This window comes from Chiroxiphia lanceolata, chromosome 1 (assembly GCF_009829145.1).
Source record: "Chiroxiphia lanceolata isolate bChiLan1 chromosome 1, bChiLan1.pri, whole genome shotgun sequence".
Lineage (NCBI taxonomy): Eukaryota > Metazoa > Chordata > Aves > Passeriformes > Pipridae > Chiroxiphia > Chiroxiphia lanceolata.
In genome coordinates, this window is record NC_045637.1 from 17,193,591 (window position 1) to 17,209,339 (window position 15,749).

The following is a 15,749-nucleotide window of genomic DNA, read 5'->3' on the forward strand; positions in this document are numbered from 1 at the left end:
CATTTTGTAGCTCCAAAAATCAATAGGAAAGTCATCCTAACAGAGCAACTGAAGTCCCTGATACATAGTTTTACTGGTTGGCAGTAAGAGACAGAGAAACCTGGGCAGGGAATCCATGACAAGTCATTGTGACCATTGCCAAGTTTCCATCTTGAAGTATTCTAATATATTTCAGGGAAGGAGCTCATAAGGATCAGACTAGGATCAAGGAACTCCAGAAAATCCTTTTAAAAACATCTTCTTATAAAATGGTTCATTATTAGACCCTGCTCATACAGTTATAATCCATACTTCTCACTTTTCCTCTTTGTTATATTCCTTTGGATATAAGCTATTGCTCTCTCTCAAGTAAGCTTATCTGTATTGACTCAAATATTGGTGTTCACTACTGAGTACACAGATATAATCTTTCAAGAGTCAGGATTTCTCTCTGATTTATTCTTAGTTATTTTTGTTTAGAAAACAAATAAAAAGGTCTTTGCAATCCTCACTCTTGTGTTTCTTCCATTTGCACTCCTGACTGCAGAACTGAGTGATTATTCCACACACTTAAATCAGAATCTCTGAGCACTCTGTGTCACTGAAGAAAGGAGTTGTTTGGGGTTTTTTAGCCATTTTCTAATATCCAATTTATATTTATAGTAATTTAAAAAGAAATTTTCTAGTTAAACTTGGGATAGAGCTAAATTGCATCTACTCTGATAAAATGAGTAAATTTCAGAAAAATAGGATTAAATTCTCTAAGGGGAAAAAAACAAACTTGGTATTTTGCAAAGTCATTAAAAGTCTGTCAAAATATGGCTACTTGGTGAGAGGAAATTGCTTTGATTTGCCACTTAGAGAAAATGTTGAATTTCTGTTTTGGGGGCCTGTGTGGAAACCAGTGAAAGGTTCCCTATTGTTTCTGATAGGTTGCACTTAGGGTTTGTCAGTCAGACATAAGATTGGAAGGGGACCATATCATTTGATGATCACAAAGGATGAATAGCAGAAGAAGGAATGGGAAGAACAGGAAAAGTAGTGTGTGAACATACATATGGGTACATATACATATATGTTGTGAAAGGGTAAAGCCTCTCTGAAAGCAATGCTCAGCTAAAGAGACTTGCCTAACTCTAATTATATGAGTGTTGCGTGAGAAGAAAAAAGGTAAACACAGACTTTGTTACTGACATGGGGTGAGACCTACCCAAGAGCGCTGCTGTGATAAGGCACCTGTACAACATCTGTCCAGATTTTATAAATATGTTTGAGATTGTGTCACTGAGTAATGTGGTTCTCTTGTTGTGACTATCACACCTGAAATTCCATTCTAACAGTGTACTTATTAAATGTACCATTGAATGGACTACTATGCTTTTTGTTTTAATACCCAAGGTCTGCATAGACCTGTCATTTTAATATACGTGTGATGGTAAACACCCACTTGCATTGTCAATCAGAAATAAGTATCTAAAAAATCTGGGTTTTGTGAGGTTTCTCATGATTGAATCACCAAGTCAAACTTTTATTTTTCCAAGCCATTGGAGAAACTGTATATACTTTCAGCAGCAACATCAAGACAATAATAAAATCCTCAGCATATTAATATACACTGTTAAGAGTTATTAAAAGTATTGAGGTTTCATACTCTTTTTATAGAGAGAGTAAATTTTGTAAGATGACATTGGTGGTTATTTTATATAACTGCTGTTGATCAATGTCTGGTAACGTACAGGAAACAGTTCTTTAAGAAAAAGGTCAAGTCTTCATTTTTTACGTCATGTCCAAGTAAATATTTAATTTTAAATTTATTTTTAAGATAAGATCAAAGTTCACAGTTAAGTCCTTAAATAAGTTTAATATACCTCCAACATAAGCTAGTATATTTTTATTTACAATCTTATGCTACTGGTCCGTTTTTCTCTTCTTTTTCGTAGAAACACAGAATCATTTAGTTTGGAAAATACCCTTAACAGCACTGAGTCCAACCATTAACCTAACACTGCCAAATCTACCACTAGACTATGTTCTTAAGTGCCACATCTGCATCTCTTCTAAATACCTCCAGAGATGGCCATTCCTCCACTTCCCTGGACAGTCTGTTTCACTGCTTAACAACCCTTTCGGTGAAGAAATTATTCCTAATGTTCAATCTAAACCTCCCCTGGCACAACTTGAGGTCGTTACCTCTTGTCCTGTCAACTGTTGACCATTACTCCCAGGTCCTTTTCTGCTGGGCAGCTTTCCAGCCCTTCTTCCCAAGCCTGTAGTGCTGCCTGGGGTGTGGAAGAGGAACACAAGTGTCTTGTATTATTTCTTGTAGTATGGCTTTTCTTTTCTTTGTTTCTCTTTCCTTTTTTCTTTTGTGGTAATGGTCTTTCACTTGCAAAACTCTTTCTCAAAGATAGTCTCATAGTTCTGATTTTTACAAGTACTTAACTTTTCTGTTCAGTCTTATTTATTAATTTAGTTATTGATAAAATAAAAATATTGTTAGCATTGTAAATAAGTCCAAATCTGTGCTTTAAAAAGTGTGACAAATCAATTTTCTTGCAATTTTAATGTTCGTGCCTAAAGTTTTCCATCACATCTGTCACTACATCCTGAATATGTTGCAGATATACATTACTACAGTTATCAGACGTTTTATATACTTGCAGTTGGACTTTTGTAAGCTCAAAATATTCCTTTTGGTTTGGTTTTGTTTCTTTTTGGGGGAGGGGAGGGTGTGGGGGGGGAATGTGTAGGTGCAACCTAGCATTACGTCATAATGTCAGTGAGATTTTCGATTTCGTTTCTCTGGTAGTTTCATTTCCTGTCTGACTCTCCAAAGCCACATCTCTGAAGTCTCAGCTCATGCTAAAATTTAGCATCTTTCTGTTGTAACCAAGGAGAATAAAATTTCTTTAATCTCACAGGTGAAGGAGTTATCTAAATTTTTAGCATTTATTGATTTTAATGGTAGTTTAAAAGATCAGACTCTGAACTGAAACAGGAAGTGCACTTAGCACTTGGTGGGATGGTAGTAGTGAACCTCAAAAATGTAAGTCACTTAAGTTTGGTTCACAGCCAAAGCAGTATTATGAATTTTAATAATCAGTATATGTTCTCGCACTGAAATTTGTGGTAAAATCCTCAGCTGAAAGACAAGGTATTTGATTATGTTGACTGTAGATGAAGACCATTTCCACTAGACACTCAGGATTGTAAAACATTATCACATACCACTTTGATAAATGCAGAGTAATAAAAATTAATTAAAAGAAAGTAATGAATTTCTACAACTTGTAATATTATTAAAATTATTTCTTATAATTTTATTATTTTATTATTATTTATTATTTATGTGTTGTTCATTAAATTATTTATTATAATTTATTAATTAAATAACAAAAATAATGTAATTTCAATAATAAAAACCTCAGTAATAACATTATTGTAACTTCAATAATAAAAACCTCACTATAACATTCTCATCATATTTAAAATGCATTTTTCATCACTTCTGTGTTGTTGCTCTGCTAAAAGAAAGTGACAAGCTGATTGTTATTTAAGATTTATTTTCTTCACAAACAAAAAAGTTTCTTATTTTACTCTTGAAACATTTCCTATATTTAGAGTTAACATTTCAGTTATAAACTCAGGCAGACTTACAACACACTTGCTGCCAGACTGGTAACTCTGATAAGTGGCTACATAGGAATCATATTGATGAAGTCCTGTTTCTCCTGTTTACTGGTATCAAATGGCTGGAATATTTTCACTTTTTCCTTTCACAGGTTCTCTTTCTATACCTTTTGATAATTTTGATAATGAAGGATTTTTTTTCATGTTTTTAATATTCCACTGGGAGTTCTTTTCTGTTTGTCTACTAATGAAAAGAAAAAAATAATTGCTCAAATATTAATTTCATCCACATGATTCCATAAACTGAAGTGATAATTTGTTTCAGATGAATGAACGGGTTAATCATCTGATCTAAACAATAACATTTACTAGTAGGATCATAAAAGATAATTATTATACACAGAAAGCTCTTGTACTTTTAATTAGTAGCTCTAAATTATCTGAGAGGTGATTGAAGAAACAGAGCTTTTTCAAAGTGACTTTGTCATTAAATCTAGAACCCTTAATACATAATAATAAGATGGCTTGAATTAAACCTAGTTTCTTATTAAGGGTTTTTTTCTTATTTGTGGATTAATATTCTTCTATTATTGTATTGTTCTTGTTCTTCTTACTATTACTCCAAATTTTAAATTGTTCATTCCTTCTATTATGTGTATTACTTAAGAGGGTAGTGTCCCTGTGGTCCCTACATAAGCATTAGAGAGAGACTTAACCACAAGTTTATTAACAGAAGACCAGCCTTCAAATTTGGGCACCTTATTTAAATACCTCTTTATCTTATGTTCCTTTGCTACATTTTTTTTGGTTATAATTTTCTTGAGTTAAAAAATCAAGTTTTCCCAGAACTATAATGAAGAGATTTGTAGAATACAACTAATTCTAACTTCATGTTATTTGTGTCTTTTTAAATAATAGCTTTATTAATGATTTTGGGATATGTAATCACAAGAGACAACAATAAAAATAACTTTTCTTGATCTGTTATCTCTTTGAATATTCCTTCTGTTATATATAGGCTACTGTTAAGATCTACAGGAAAACAAACATTTGCAAGTGTGTTACATTCTTCTTCAGCTCAGAGACTGTATAGAAAATTAGCAGTAAACAAAATTCAGATGTTTTAACAGTATACTCCTCTTTCTTTTCATACAAAACTTGCTTAGATAGTCAGATGCTATGAAAGTGCCATTCAGATTTGTATAAGAAAGCAACACAACAGAATTAGAAAATGCTGACTGTGCTCAAGATTAGTGAGATCTTCACCTTTCAAAGATGCATCCACTGTTCAGAACACTCTTGCAGTATGAGGACAATGGCCCCCTTTATTCTTTGCCTCTTCCAAACTCTTCCACTCACTTTTCTCAAACAAATTGGACAAAAGCGACCACAAATCATACAATGTAAACAACTGGTCTCAGAATATTATTTTCTGGGTAGTAGGTTTTTTCAGCATAAAGTGTCAGTTGTTAGCTGTACAGCCTTGGATTCTTTGTTCTTGAATCCTGTTCACAGACTATTTTACAGGAGACTAAAAAAAATAAATTAGTAAGTTACAATTACTGGCCCCTAGAGCGAAGCATGTCACCTCATTGTCTTTTCCCTTTCAGAGTATTCTGAGTACTTGCACATCTTAACACTAATGTCTTTTATTTAGAAGAAGAAAGATAATAAAATTTTATAATGTAACATTTTGTATAATAATTGATTTTATTTTTCTTGGTTTCTGCAGTTATGAATAGTACTTTATAGTTTCATCCATCTAATTAGATATTAACCTGAATAAGAGCGAGATAATTAAAAATTTTCTCATGCTTAAATATTGCTTCTAATATAAAAAAACCCTTAGATAGAACTATTTATTGCTTTGAGTTTTAAATTTAGCAGTGTGTCATGTTCATAATGTATTTGCTAGTTATTTTGTGACCATTATACCTCCAAAGATAATTATATTAACTTTTTTTTTTTAAAATGATAAATTTTAAAATTTAAAATTAAAAAAACAATAAATTAAAAAGATTTGTATTTAACATGAGGACTTGTTCTAATCTCATTTCATCAGTTTTTAACTTTAATTTTCAAAATAAGGCCACTTAAGTATTAGACTAATATTATCAGCAAAGTGGTAAATTCTATACTCAGTGATAAAACTGAGTCTACTACACTTTTCCTCAACTGTATTATTATGAATTCCTCGTAGCAATTAAAAAAATAAATAGATATGCAAAAAACACAATAATGTTAACAAAGAACTTTACAGCATTAATGTCAGTTGTTGATAACAGTTTAGCTAACAGACAAATTAGAGAATGGCTTTCTTTGGCCAAATATCATGTGGAAGCAGTCCTAGTCTAAATGAAGAAGTGCCTCCCTTGATGTACCGGTTACTGTTTATGAAGGTGGCTGAAGACTCTTCCACAGTGTTGGTAAATCCATTCCACTATTTTTGTCTATGTGATTGCCCCACTTCCATCAGTGATTCTGTACATGCGTCTGTATCTGTAGATAATCATGTAGTCTCTTACTTATCAAGGAATCATAGAGTCATTAAATGGTTTGGGAAGGAAAGAAGCTTTAAAGTTCAGAGGATGTGAGACTTTAAATTAAATGACCTCTATATCTCTGTTTATTCATTTGTAAGACAGAATAATATCATTAACCTCAAAGAAACGCTATGAAAATTGATCGGAGTAGCACTTAAACAGTCAAGTACCTAAAGGTACTTTGTAAACCTGAAGTAAAATGCAAATCCTATGTTTTATGTTACACCAGGAATATGCATGAAACCCAGAAATAAGCACTGAGAAGCTCTTTACAGTCCCACACATCCCCTTTTAAGTATTACCATTTTCTTGCAACTGACGTACCATTGAGTTGCTACCCATGATGTGTCATAGTGTGATACAGGGTTTGCATGCTAATAAAAATTACATGGAGATGGGAGATACAGTTTTCTATCAGTTGGTAAAATTTAATGCAATTTACTAAGGTAGAAAAATTGCTATGCTCTTTAAAATCTTATCTTTAAGTAATAAAAAATGGAATTAATGATACTTTCAAAAATTTATTTTCTCACCTACTGCATTGCTCATTGATGGACTTTCAGAGAACTGAACACATAACTTTGTCCCCCTTGCTATTCCCCTCAGAGCAGATTTGAAGACAGGAGCTTAAACAGAAAGCTCTACAAAACAGTTAATTTCAAATTAGCAGCTAGGGACAACTTTTATTTAAAGTTTCACAGTTCTAATAAACTATCAGCTAGTAGTTCTGAAACATATGAAATCATCTCATCTACCTGCAATGAAAGATAATTTCTTGCTAAGAGAAAAGTGATTGAAAGAGATTCAACCTTCTGATTGAGAAAACAGTTCAGAATGTAATTATATGTATTCTATATTTTAATGTCTTCGATCAGGTATCCATTTTTAATGTTTATAAACTGCCAGTTACTAAGATCAAAGCCTTCTGCATTTTGTAATACCATTTGAGAAAATTAAGCCTGTCAATAGCATAGTCAAATATGAAATGATGTTATGCTCTCTGCAACATATGTGATTGTAATGTGCATATATAATGAGTTAATATAAAGTGGAGCATGAACATCTTTGATTCTATTCTTTTTGGTTGAGTGCATGCTCCTTTCTGCTTCAATAAAATAATGTACTATGCTATGTATAATAGAACTGAAATAATTTCACATTTTGAAACTCGATACCTTTATAAAATAATATTTCTTAAAAAAAATGCTTATAGATACCTACATTAGAAGCCACTGTTTGAAATTATTATCACAGTTGAAGTCTGAATAAATCATTATTCATATTTAAATCATGAAGAATGAAGATTTAGTCAGGTGCATACTGCTTAAAATTTAGACCTAAACAAATGATGAATTTATGGAGGGAAAAGAATTAGGGCAGTAAAGGTACTGAACGATGGAATAATTTGCCTAAATAGAGACTACAGTTCTATCACTTAAGGTATTTAAATCAAGACTTTCCAGTCTTCATAAATACAAATTCTGAATCCATAGACCTAGACCATAAAAATCATCATAATACCAAGTCAGAAAACAAGTGTCTGCCCAACAGTGTCCTTCCAGCAGCAGTAAATGTGTCAATCCAGGTAAAATACAATCTTAGGACAATGCTTACTGGTGGATCTCAGAACTGCTTTCTCAGTCTCCATTGATCTGTGACTGAAGGAGTTTTTGATCTGTATGTAATACCTTTGGTTTTAGTACTCCATGGGTTCTTCAATTAATTTACAACATTGCTTTTTCAGTCCATTTAAGTTTAGCATTTATGACATCCTGTAGCAAGCGCTGTCACTCTGCAAGAATGTTTTGTATAAAGAAGTGTTCCCAGTTTAAAATGTGCTGTTGTCTTTTCACTTGATGGTCTTCAGATTTTATACTTGAAAGGACTGTAAAAATAATTCCCTATTCAGTTTCTCCATACATCTCATGATTTTATAGATTACTATCATAATCTTATTTTCAGAATAAAGAATTCAAATCTACTCATTATGCAAAACAGACCATTACATAATTGTTATTATCCTCTATGTATTATTTCTCTACGTATTTTCTGATTTCACTCATGTTTTTACAGAGGGCAGACCAAAATGTCTTGTCCCCTGAACCCTGGATATTTATGTTTGTCTTATAATTGCTTGTTGTTTTCTTTTCTTTTCTTGATAATTGCTAATATTTTATTCCCTTTCTGTCACTACTGAGCACTGAACTGATGTTTCACAGGAATTACCTGTTATAATCTCAAGATGTCAGTCCTAGGTGGTTGATAGCTAATTCAAAGCCCATCACTGTGAAGATAAAGTAGGTTTATTTTTTCCTCATTTGTAGTACTTTACAGTAAATTTCATATAATATTTAACCACTAGTCATTCATTACCATAATGTCTTCCTGTAACTTTTCAGTTCTTTCTTTTATTTATTTGATAACTTAATACCATCAAAATATTTTGTAACCGTTACTAGCATTTTTTAAAAATAATTTAAGAATAATTGAAAATCACAATTTCTGACACATATCCATGAGTAGGTCTCTGCATGAAGAAAACTATTAATGCCTACTCTTTTTCCCCTAGATTTCCTAAACCACGTACTTTTATTTTCTTTTAAATATCATTTGCTAAAGCACTTTTTAGAAATTGTGGAATTATATTCTTTTAATAGTTAACATATGTATTATTTCCTTAATATAAAAAATCTAACTTGTGTCCTAAATGATTATATAGAAATGTCATGTAATGTAACTCCATGTAAATAGAAAATAAAAGATTTCTAACTGATAGCAAATCATAGTGATTTTGGCCAATATACTTGGAAAAGTAAACCCATGCTAGATAAGGACCTGATCAGTAATCCTGCAGGGTCGCTTAGTATGAGTAGCAATAATTTATCCGATGTCATAGACAGCTAAACCCTGCAGCTTTACCTACTGGCTTGGTAAAACAACCTCAGAAAACACAGTCTGTGCAAAGTAGATATGACATGGAATTCTCTCATTCTTCTTTTAGTTAGGATTATAGCATTAATCACTGATGGATCTGGGAGGCATTATCATAGATTTGTGTTGTGTTATATACCAGAAAAATACCTAATTAAAAAACCACTACTAGTCACCAAAAACTGCTGTTAAGAAAGCTTACACGTAGGACTGAAATAATACAGGAAAATGTCTACACATCTATTCATTAAAGTGTTTCTGTAGGATATTTTGAAACTAGTGTACTTTTACATCAAACAATATGTTGCCTAACTTATCAGTAGGCCTCTCTGTGCAACTTTTATTCAGATTAAATTTCTAGTTCTCACTCTAGTCAATGATCTGGGTCCCTTAACTCACTCTCAGTCCATTAAATAGAAGATAATTATTGCCTATAGCCATCTATATTTTTTGTCAAACTCTCCTACTTCAGCTATAGTATCACTTCAACCCCCTTTCCCTGGTTTAGAAATACAGTGGTAATATATGAGAGGAAAAGGTACGTATTTCATGCATAACTTTGAGACGGACATTCTTTCAAAAATAAAAAAAAAATTGCAAAAGTAAATCTTAAGCAAATGTCACAGGAACAGAGGCCTTTTTTCTCTTTAAATAGGGTGTTACAATCTAAATTGAAAAAAAGATACACCATAAATAATTCAAAAGCTTGCCATCACACCACATTTATTAGAAAAAAATATAATCATCATATAGGTAGTAGTGTCACATTTTTTTCTTTTTAGTGTATATGCTTGTATCTTGGTTTTTAATTTATTTTTCTTCTGTACTCTTTGCTAGCTTTCACAAGTGCTCTCTTTTCCCTCTTTTGGCCACATTATTATTCTGTCTGTAGTTCAGTAGCTATAGAAAATGTATATAAGTATGTATTTATGTGTGTTATATGTATGTATGTGTGTTCCTTTTACCTTTTGACTGCTTTAGTATCCTTTCATTTTCAGTTTTATCATTTTTCTCCTTATTTTTATATCTGATTAGTTTTTGTAACATTAATATATTAACTCCATTACTTTTCATTGCTCAGTCACTCAGCACTTCTCTATCCTTACTCCTGTCAGTAAAAATACCCATTCTAATGGTTGACACATAAGTCCAGCACTAGCCTCATTTTGACATCTAGTCTGCAGTGCACTCAAGAGAGTTATGTTGCTGGAATTAATTTTTACTTCTTCCCAGTTCAGGAACACTAGACAACTGTTATATTCTGTTATTTGATTTGAAATGAAATGAGATTTACCCAACAGAATAATATCAGCAGGGACTCTACTTTGTATTCATAAACAATTAATATTTTTCCTGTTACAGCATATGCTAAAAACTGTCAGCCATTACAGAGAAATCTAAGGGATATCACTAAAGATTACTGTTACAGACACAGAGTAAACTGAATGTATTAACAGTAACTGGCAGACAACCAAATGTTTGAAAGTGTAACAGGAGAAACATGCAAAAAAATGACACCTCTGCTGCTATTTTCATTTAGAAACTAAATTATGACAGTAACATTGCTAACTCAGACATACTGAGTGTTATGTCAAACTGAAGTGTTCCACTGAATAGTACAAAATCAGATCAGATCTTCCAATTCTTTTATGTGAGATGGTAAAAATTTATTGACATTTCCTCACCAAGAGCAATATTCCCATGTATGGATTCTGTAAGATCATCTCTTTAGGATGTCATCTTTCAGTATTTTCCTTCAAAAACCTTCTCAGGGATTACTGAAAAATTTCTCTTCAAAAAGCCCAACATATATTCAAATTATCTTGCAGTCTAACTGGTCATTTTTCTCAGGTAGAAGGGGGTGAATATCAGTTTATTTGGTGTCTACGTGAATATAATTTAATTTTAAAATATTGAGTCAGTCCGTCATTTGAATTGCTAGTTCAGTACACCACAGTGTATTGAAGTTCATCCTAAACACAAAATAAAACTTCATACGTTTTTTCTTATCTGCTGCTTGTTATGAAGCTAAATACTTAAATACTCTGCAAGAAAGCTAGTTAAAAGTGATTGTCATCATACTAGTGTAGTCAAATCTTAATGCAGGTGTCTGATTTTACGAAGAATTCGTGTCTGTCTTATGAGAATAGGTACAAGAGTTTCTCCTATCTGGTGATCATTTGATTAATGACACCAATATGATCAGCCATAAAGACTTGCTGAGTCTTTCTCATTGAGAGAGAACGTCACACAGCAGTTTCCTGCTTCCTGTAGTTTTGCCCGAATCCTGCTTATTTAAAGCACAGATTTTCTCCATTGTTGTTTTTCATTTAGCTGACTGACCATGATCCACCACTTAAAACAGTGAATGTGGTCTCGAGACTTGGGAGTTAAGATGCGTGGGAAATTTTTCTCTTTCTTAGTGTGCATTTCTTCTTTCTTAGTGTGTACTTGTTATCACCATAGAGACCATTTCTCTAATGAGAGATTTTGCTTTCCCTGGTTTTTAAAGAAGGGCATAGCTTCTCAAAAATGTGGATTTTTTTCCTCTTTTTTTTTTCTCAAAAAAAGAATTAAATATGGTATTCTAATTCCTTTATAGGACTTCATAGAAAAAAAAAATCACAGCTAAATCATAAGCAAAGAGAGGGTATCGTCAGTGGAGACGATGGAGCTATCAGTAGAGGCAGATGTTGGGTTTTTTTTTTACTGTGAAATAAAGTTTTCATGCTGTTGTGAGCAAAACTCTCATTTGTAAAGGTTATTTATATTGATGACAGAAATGATGTTTGAAACCATGAGAAGTTAGCTTCTGCAGAGTAGCTTCAAATTCTGAGGAAGTCCTTTAGCTCTACAATTAGACCTATGTGTATATCACAACTGTTAGACACCTGAACACCTTTACTTTTTATTCACAGTTAGAAGAAACCTATTTTAGACATAGTAGAAAAGACTTATTAATATAAATGTCATTATAAATGCTGATTCAGCCTTGAAACAAATATCAGGAGCTTCACCAGGAGGGCTTGTACAAAATGCATATTTCAGTTTATGTAATAACAATGTTTAATCCGTGTTAGTTCTTCTGGTGTGTTATCTTAAAGGTGAGTGAATTACATCAGTAATGTACTTGATTTTACACTAGAGCTTTCTGAGTTTAATAAATGATTAGGCATACGAAATATCCCTAAAAACAGGAGCCTCAAGGTGAAGAATTATATTATGATCTAATTCTATTGATATCCATGTAAATTATTCATATTTCTTTAGAAACAATAGCTGGCCTAATATATAAAATAAATATATTTTACCCAGGTATATATTACTTGATCAGTACCAGTGTTAATGAGGATTATATTCTATCTGGAAAGATTTAAATTTTGAGTTGAGTTTAATTACTTAGTGGGTCAGAAGTGAGAGGAATTCAGGGACCTCTTTTGGAAGAATCTGACTATATAAGGCCCTGAAAAGACGAGAAGTCCAGGAAATATAGTTAATTTTCAGGGATCACCACTTTAGGATCATGAATGGTCTATCCCAATGATCAGGATATCTAGCAAAGGTGTGAAAAGTAGCAAAAAAAGAAAAAAATCATAGGTGAACAAAAAAAAGAAAAAGTGTTTAAGAGGTACCTCTGTACCTGGGAAAGTGATAGAGCAAGTAGTCCTGGTTACCTTCTCCAAATATTGGAGATGGTCAAGATGAATGAAAGTAGTCACCAGGTTTAGGCTGGATGTTAGAAAGAGGTTCTTCACCCAGAGGGTGGTTGGGTACTGAAACAGGCTTCCCAGGGAAGTGGTCACAGCACCAAACCTGACAGAGTTCAAGAGGTGCTTGAACAATACTCTTGGGCACATGGTGTGACTCTTGAGGATAGTCCTGTGCCAGGCCAGGAGTTGGACTCGGTGTTCCTTGTGCGTCCCTTCCAACTCAGCGTATTCTGTGATTCTGTAATGATCAGAATTTCTCTTCTTGTGATGTAATCTGAGCTAGTCAGGTGTTGGTCACTATACAGTACAGTATTCGACAGTTTAATTAATACAGTCAGTATCCTGGCACAGAAAGAGAAAGGAACAGAATCTAAATTCTGTCTCCCCTACTGGCTAGGCTGTATTCCTGCTTGACTTGAAGCAGCAGCTTGATTCACTTAAACTTATATTGATCATAAAACTGTGGGCTCAAAAACCCTTATTTGAGCTTTCGGCTGTTTCATATTAAACACATCCTGCCACTAGGTCCTATTTGTCATTTCTTTTGATGTCTCAGCCACACTAATCATCTCAAATTTCTTCTTAATATATTTTACCTTAAGTCAATGAGAACTTTTGTTTACTTTCTCATATTTTTTTCTGTATTTTATCAAGAAATGCACAACTGATATTGAAAAAACAGTTACCACAGTTTTAAGTAACATGTTAATTCACTTTCTTCAGTGTTATACTTTTGGATAGTAAAAGCTGCAAGGCAAAGCTGGAAGCAAAAACAGTCTTGAAATACTTATCAAATATAGAAAGCCTTTGAATTTGACTCATTATATGGTATAATTGCTGTGTAAATATTTTATAATAATTCATTAAAATACAAATATAACTTATCAATTCTATTTTTACAGTTTTCCCAGTAACAGTTACATGTGCTTGTTATGTGTACCTCAACACTTGCCTGAATTTTCTGTACATAGTTTGAAACTTAATTCAAAATGGGAAACAACAATAGAAGTCTCAAGGAACTTTACTTGGTTCAATGGCAAAATGGAATTCATTGAGTACGAAAAAAAGATTTGATAAAAGTAAAAATATGAGAGAAATGCTTGGCTGGATTAAAAATTTTGTTAGTTGTCTTTAGCAACATCAAGGAGAAGACCTGTTTAACCTGAATCCAGTTAAATATTATTTTGAAAACAAGCAGAGCTATTAAAAACATCAATTATTAATTTTCTGGAGATTGGAGAAAAAATAAGGAATATAATTTGACATCTCACTTTCGGTTCCTGTTAAAAATGCACAAAAATCTTCCAAAGTGTCTCAGAAACACTTTTGTTGGAACCTTTTACAAATGTAACGTCCAGTCTTTTTCTTCAAAAAGAGGTTTTCTTGGATTTCTTTTAAAAATTGAAAAGAGTATGTAATAAGATGATGAGTTAGGAAATTGGAACTGCCTTTTTAAAAAAAAATTAGTGTAAACAAAACCCCCAAAATGAAAAGTCAGCAATTTGAAAGCAATGCAGTTTTAATATACTGTTTTTAAAGGTTTAAGGGTGTATAAATTGAAAGAATTGTAATTGATAGCTTCATCTTTTATAATTAAATATACCAGATGAAGACATTGTAGAAGTTTTGGCAAACAAATATAATCTAGTAGCAAGGCATTGAAATATTTATCCCAAAATGTCTAACCTGGATAATAAACCAGAACTGATTTTTTATAGGTGTTCCTGTACCTAAACTATCTCATTACTTCCACCTTTAGACATGTATAGTCCTTAAAAAATTTTCCCCTCCATTGCCAGTGATGTAGATATAAATGTTTTCGAGGTACTGGGGTCAGAACTAACCCAAGGAATTCTTTTTCTTTTCACTGTTTACTTATATTGAAAGTGAAAATACCTGTGATGTGAATGTGCTGCGCAAACCTTTGAACTTAAGTGCAAAAATAAGTCTTGAATTGAGCTGTTTTATTACTGTGACTTTAAAAATAGTATTATTTGTCATTCAATAGATATGTTCTGAAAAGTATTTGTTACCTTAAATCAGTTATTTATTTCACAAAGGTAAAAATGCATTGAATGTTAATATTCTTAAGAAAAATTAAACTTTCTAGGGTAAGTAAAAATTACATAGGCTTATCAACAAAGTAATTAAAAAACCACAATATATAATAATATGCCTGGATTATAAAGAACATTGCACTGAGAATTTAGATGTGTTGGATGGGGGAGAGCACAGAATGTGAAGGTATATTCAACAGGCGCAAAATTGTTTTGTTCCCTTATTATTAGAATCTTTTATATTCAGCAAAAGTACTGCTGATTTAATAATCTTTAAAACAATATATTAATGTATATTTTGGTCTCTTTTTTTTTTTTCCCCTTTCTCAATCTGTTCCCTGTGTTTGGCTTTGATTTTGGTTTTGGTTTTTCCCTTGGTTACTGGTGCCTCTTGCTTCTTTTCCTTTCTATTTGGTCAGTTGTTTTTGGCCAGTTTGTGTTTTTCCAGACATCACTCCATGATGTGGTTGAAGTATATGATGGTCCAACTCTACAGTCATCTTTGTTATCCTCTCTCTCAGGATCTCATTCAGGTATCTTTTAATAGAACTGTCATTAAACTGGGTTTTTGTTGTCTATTTTTTTGTTTACTTGTTTTTTTTTTTTAACCTAGAAAGATATGTATTTAAAAAAAAGAAAAATATGCTTGTTGTATTTGCTTAGATTCAACTCAAGCAAACATATGAAATCCAGATATTGAACTAAAAGCCTAAACACTATAATAAAATGAATTACAATTATATTTTTTTTTTTAAGATTTTTTTCCTTCTGATTAGTTATTTAGCTATTATTGTGGATATTTGGGATTTGCTACTCTGTGCCTTTATGACTTTTATCTAATGAGTAGTTTGAAATGGATATTAGATATTTTAAAGGAAAAGTAGTGGCTATTTATAGCA

General features: G+C 32.3%; 1 protein-coding gene across 1 annotated transcript in view; it reads left to right on the forward strand.

Annotated features, from left to right (window-relative positions):
• CSMD3 (CUB and Sushi multiple domains 3) overlaps nucleotides 1–15,749 on the forward strand; it is a 605,915-nt gene that overhangs the window by 464,388 nt on the left and 125,778 nt on the right. The window contains 1 exon segment of the mRNA XM_032696902.1: nucleotides 15,270–15,383. Within this exon segment, the coding sequence (XP_032552793.1) occupies nucleotides 15,270–15,383 (114 nt within the window).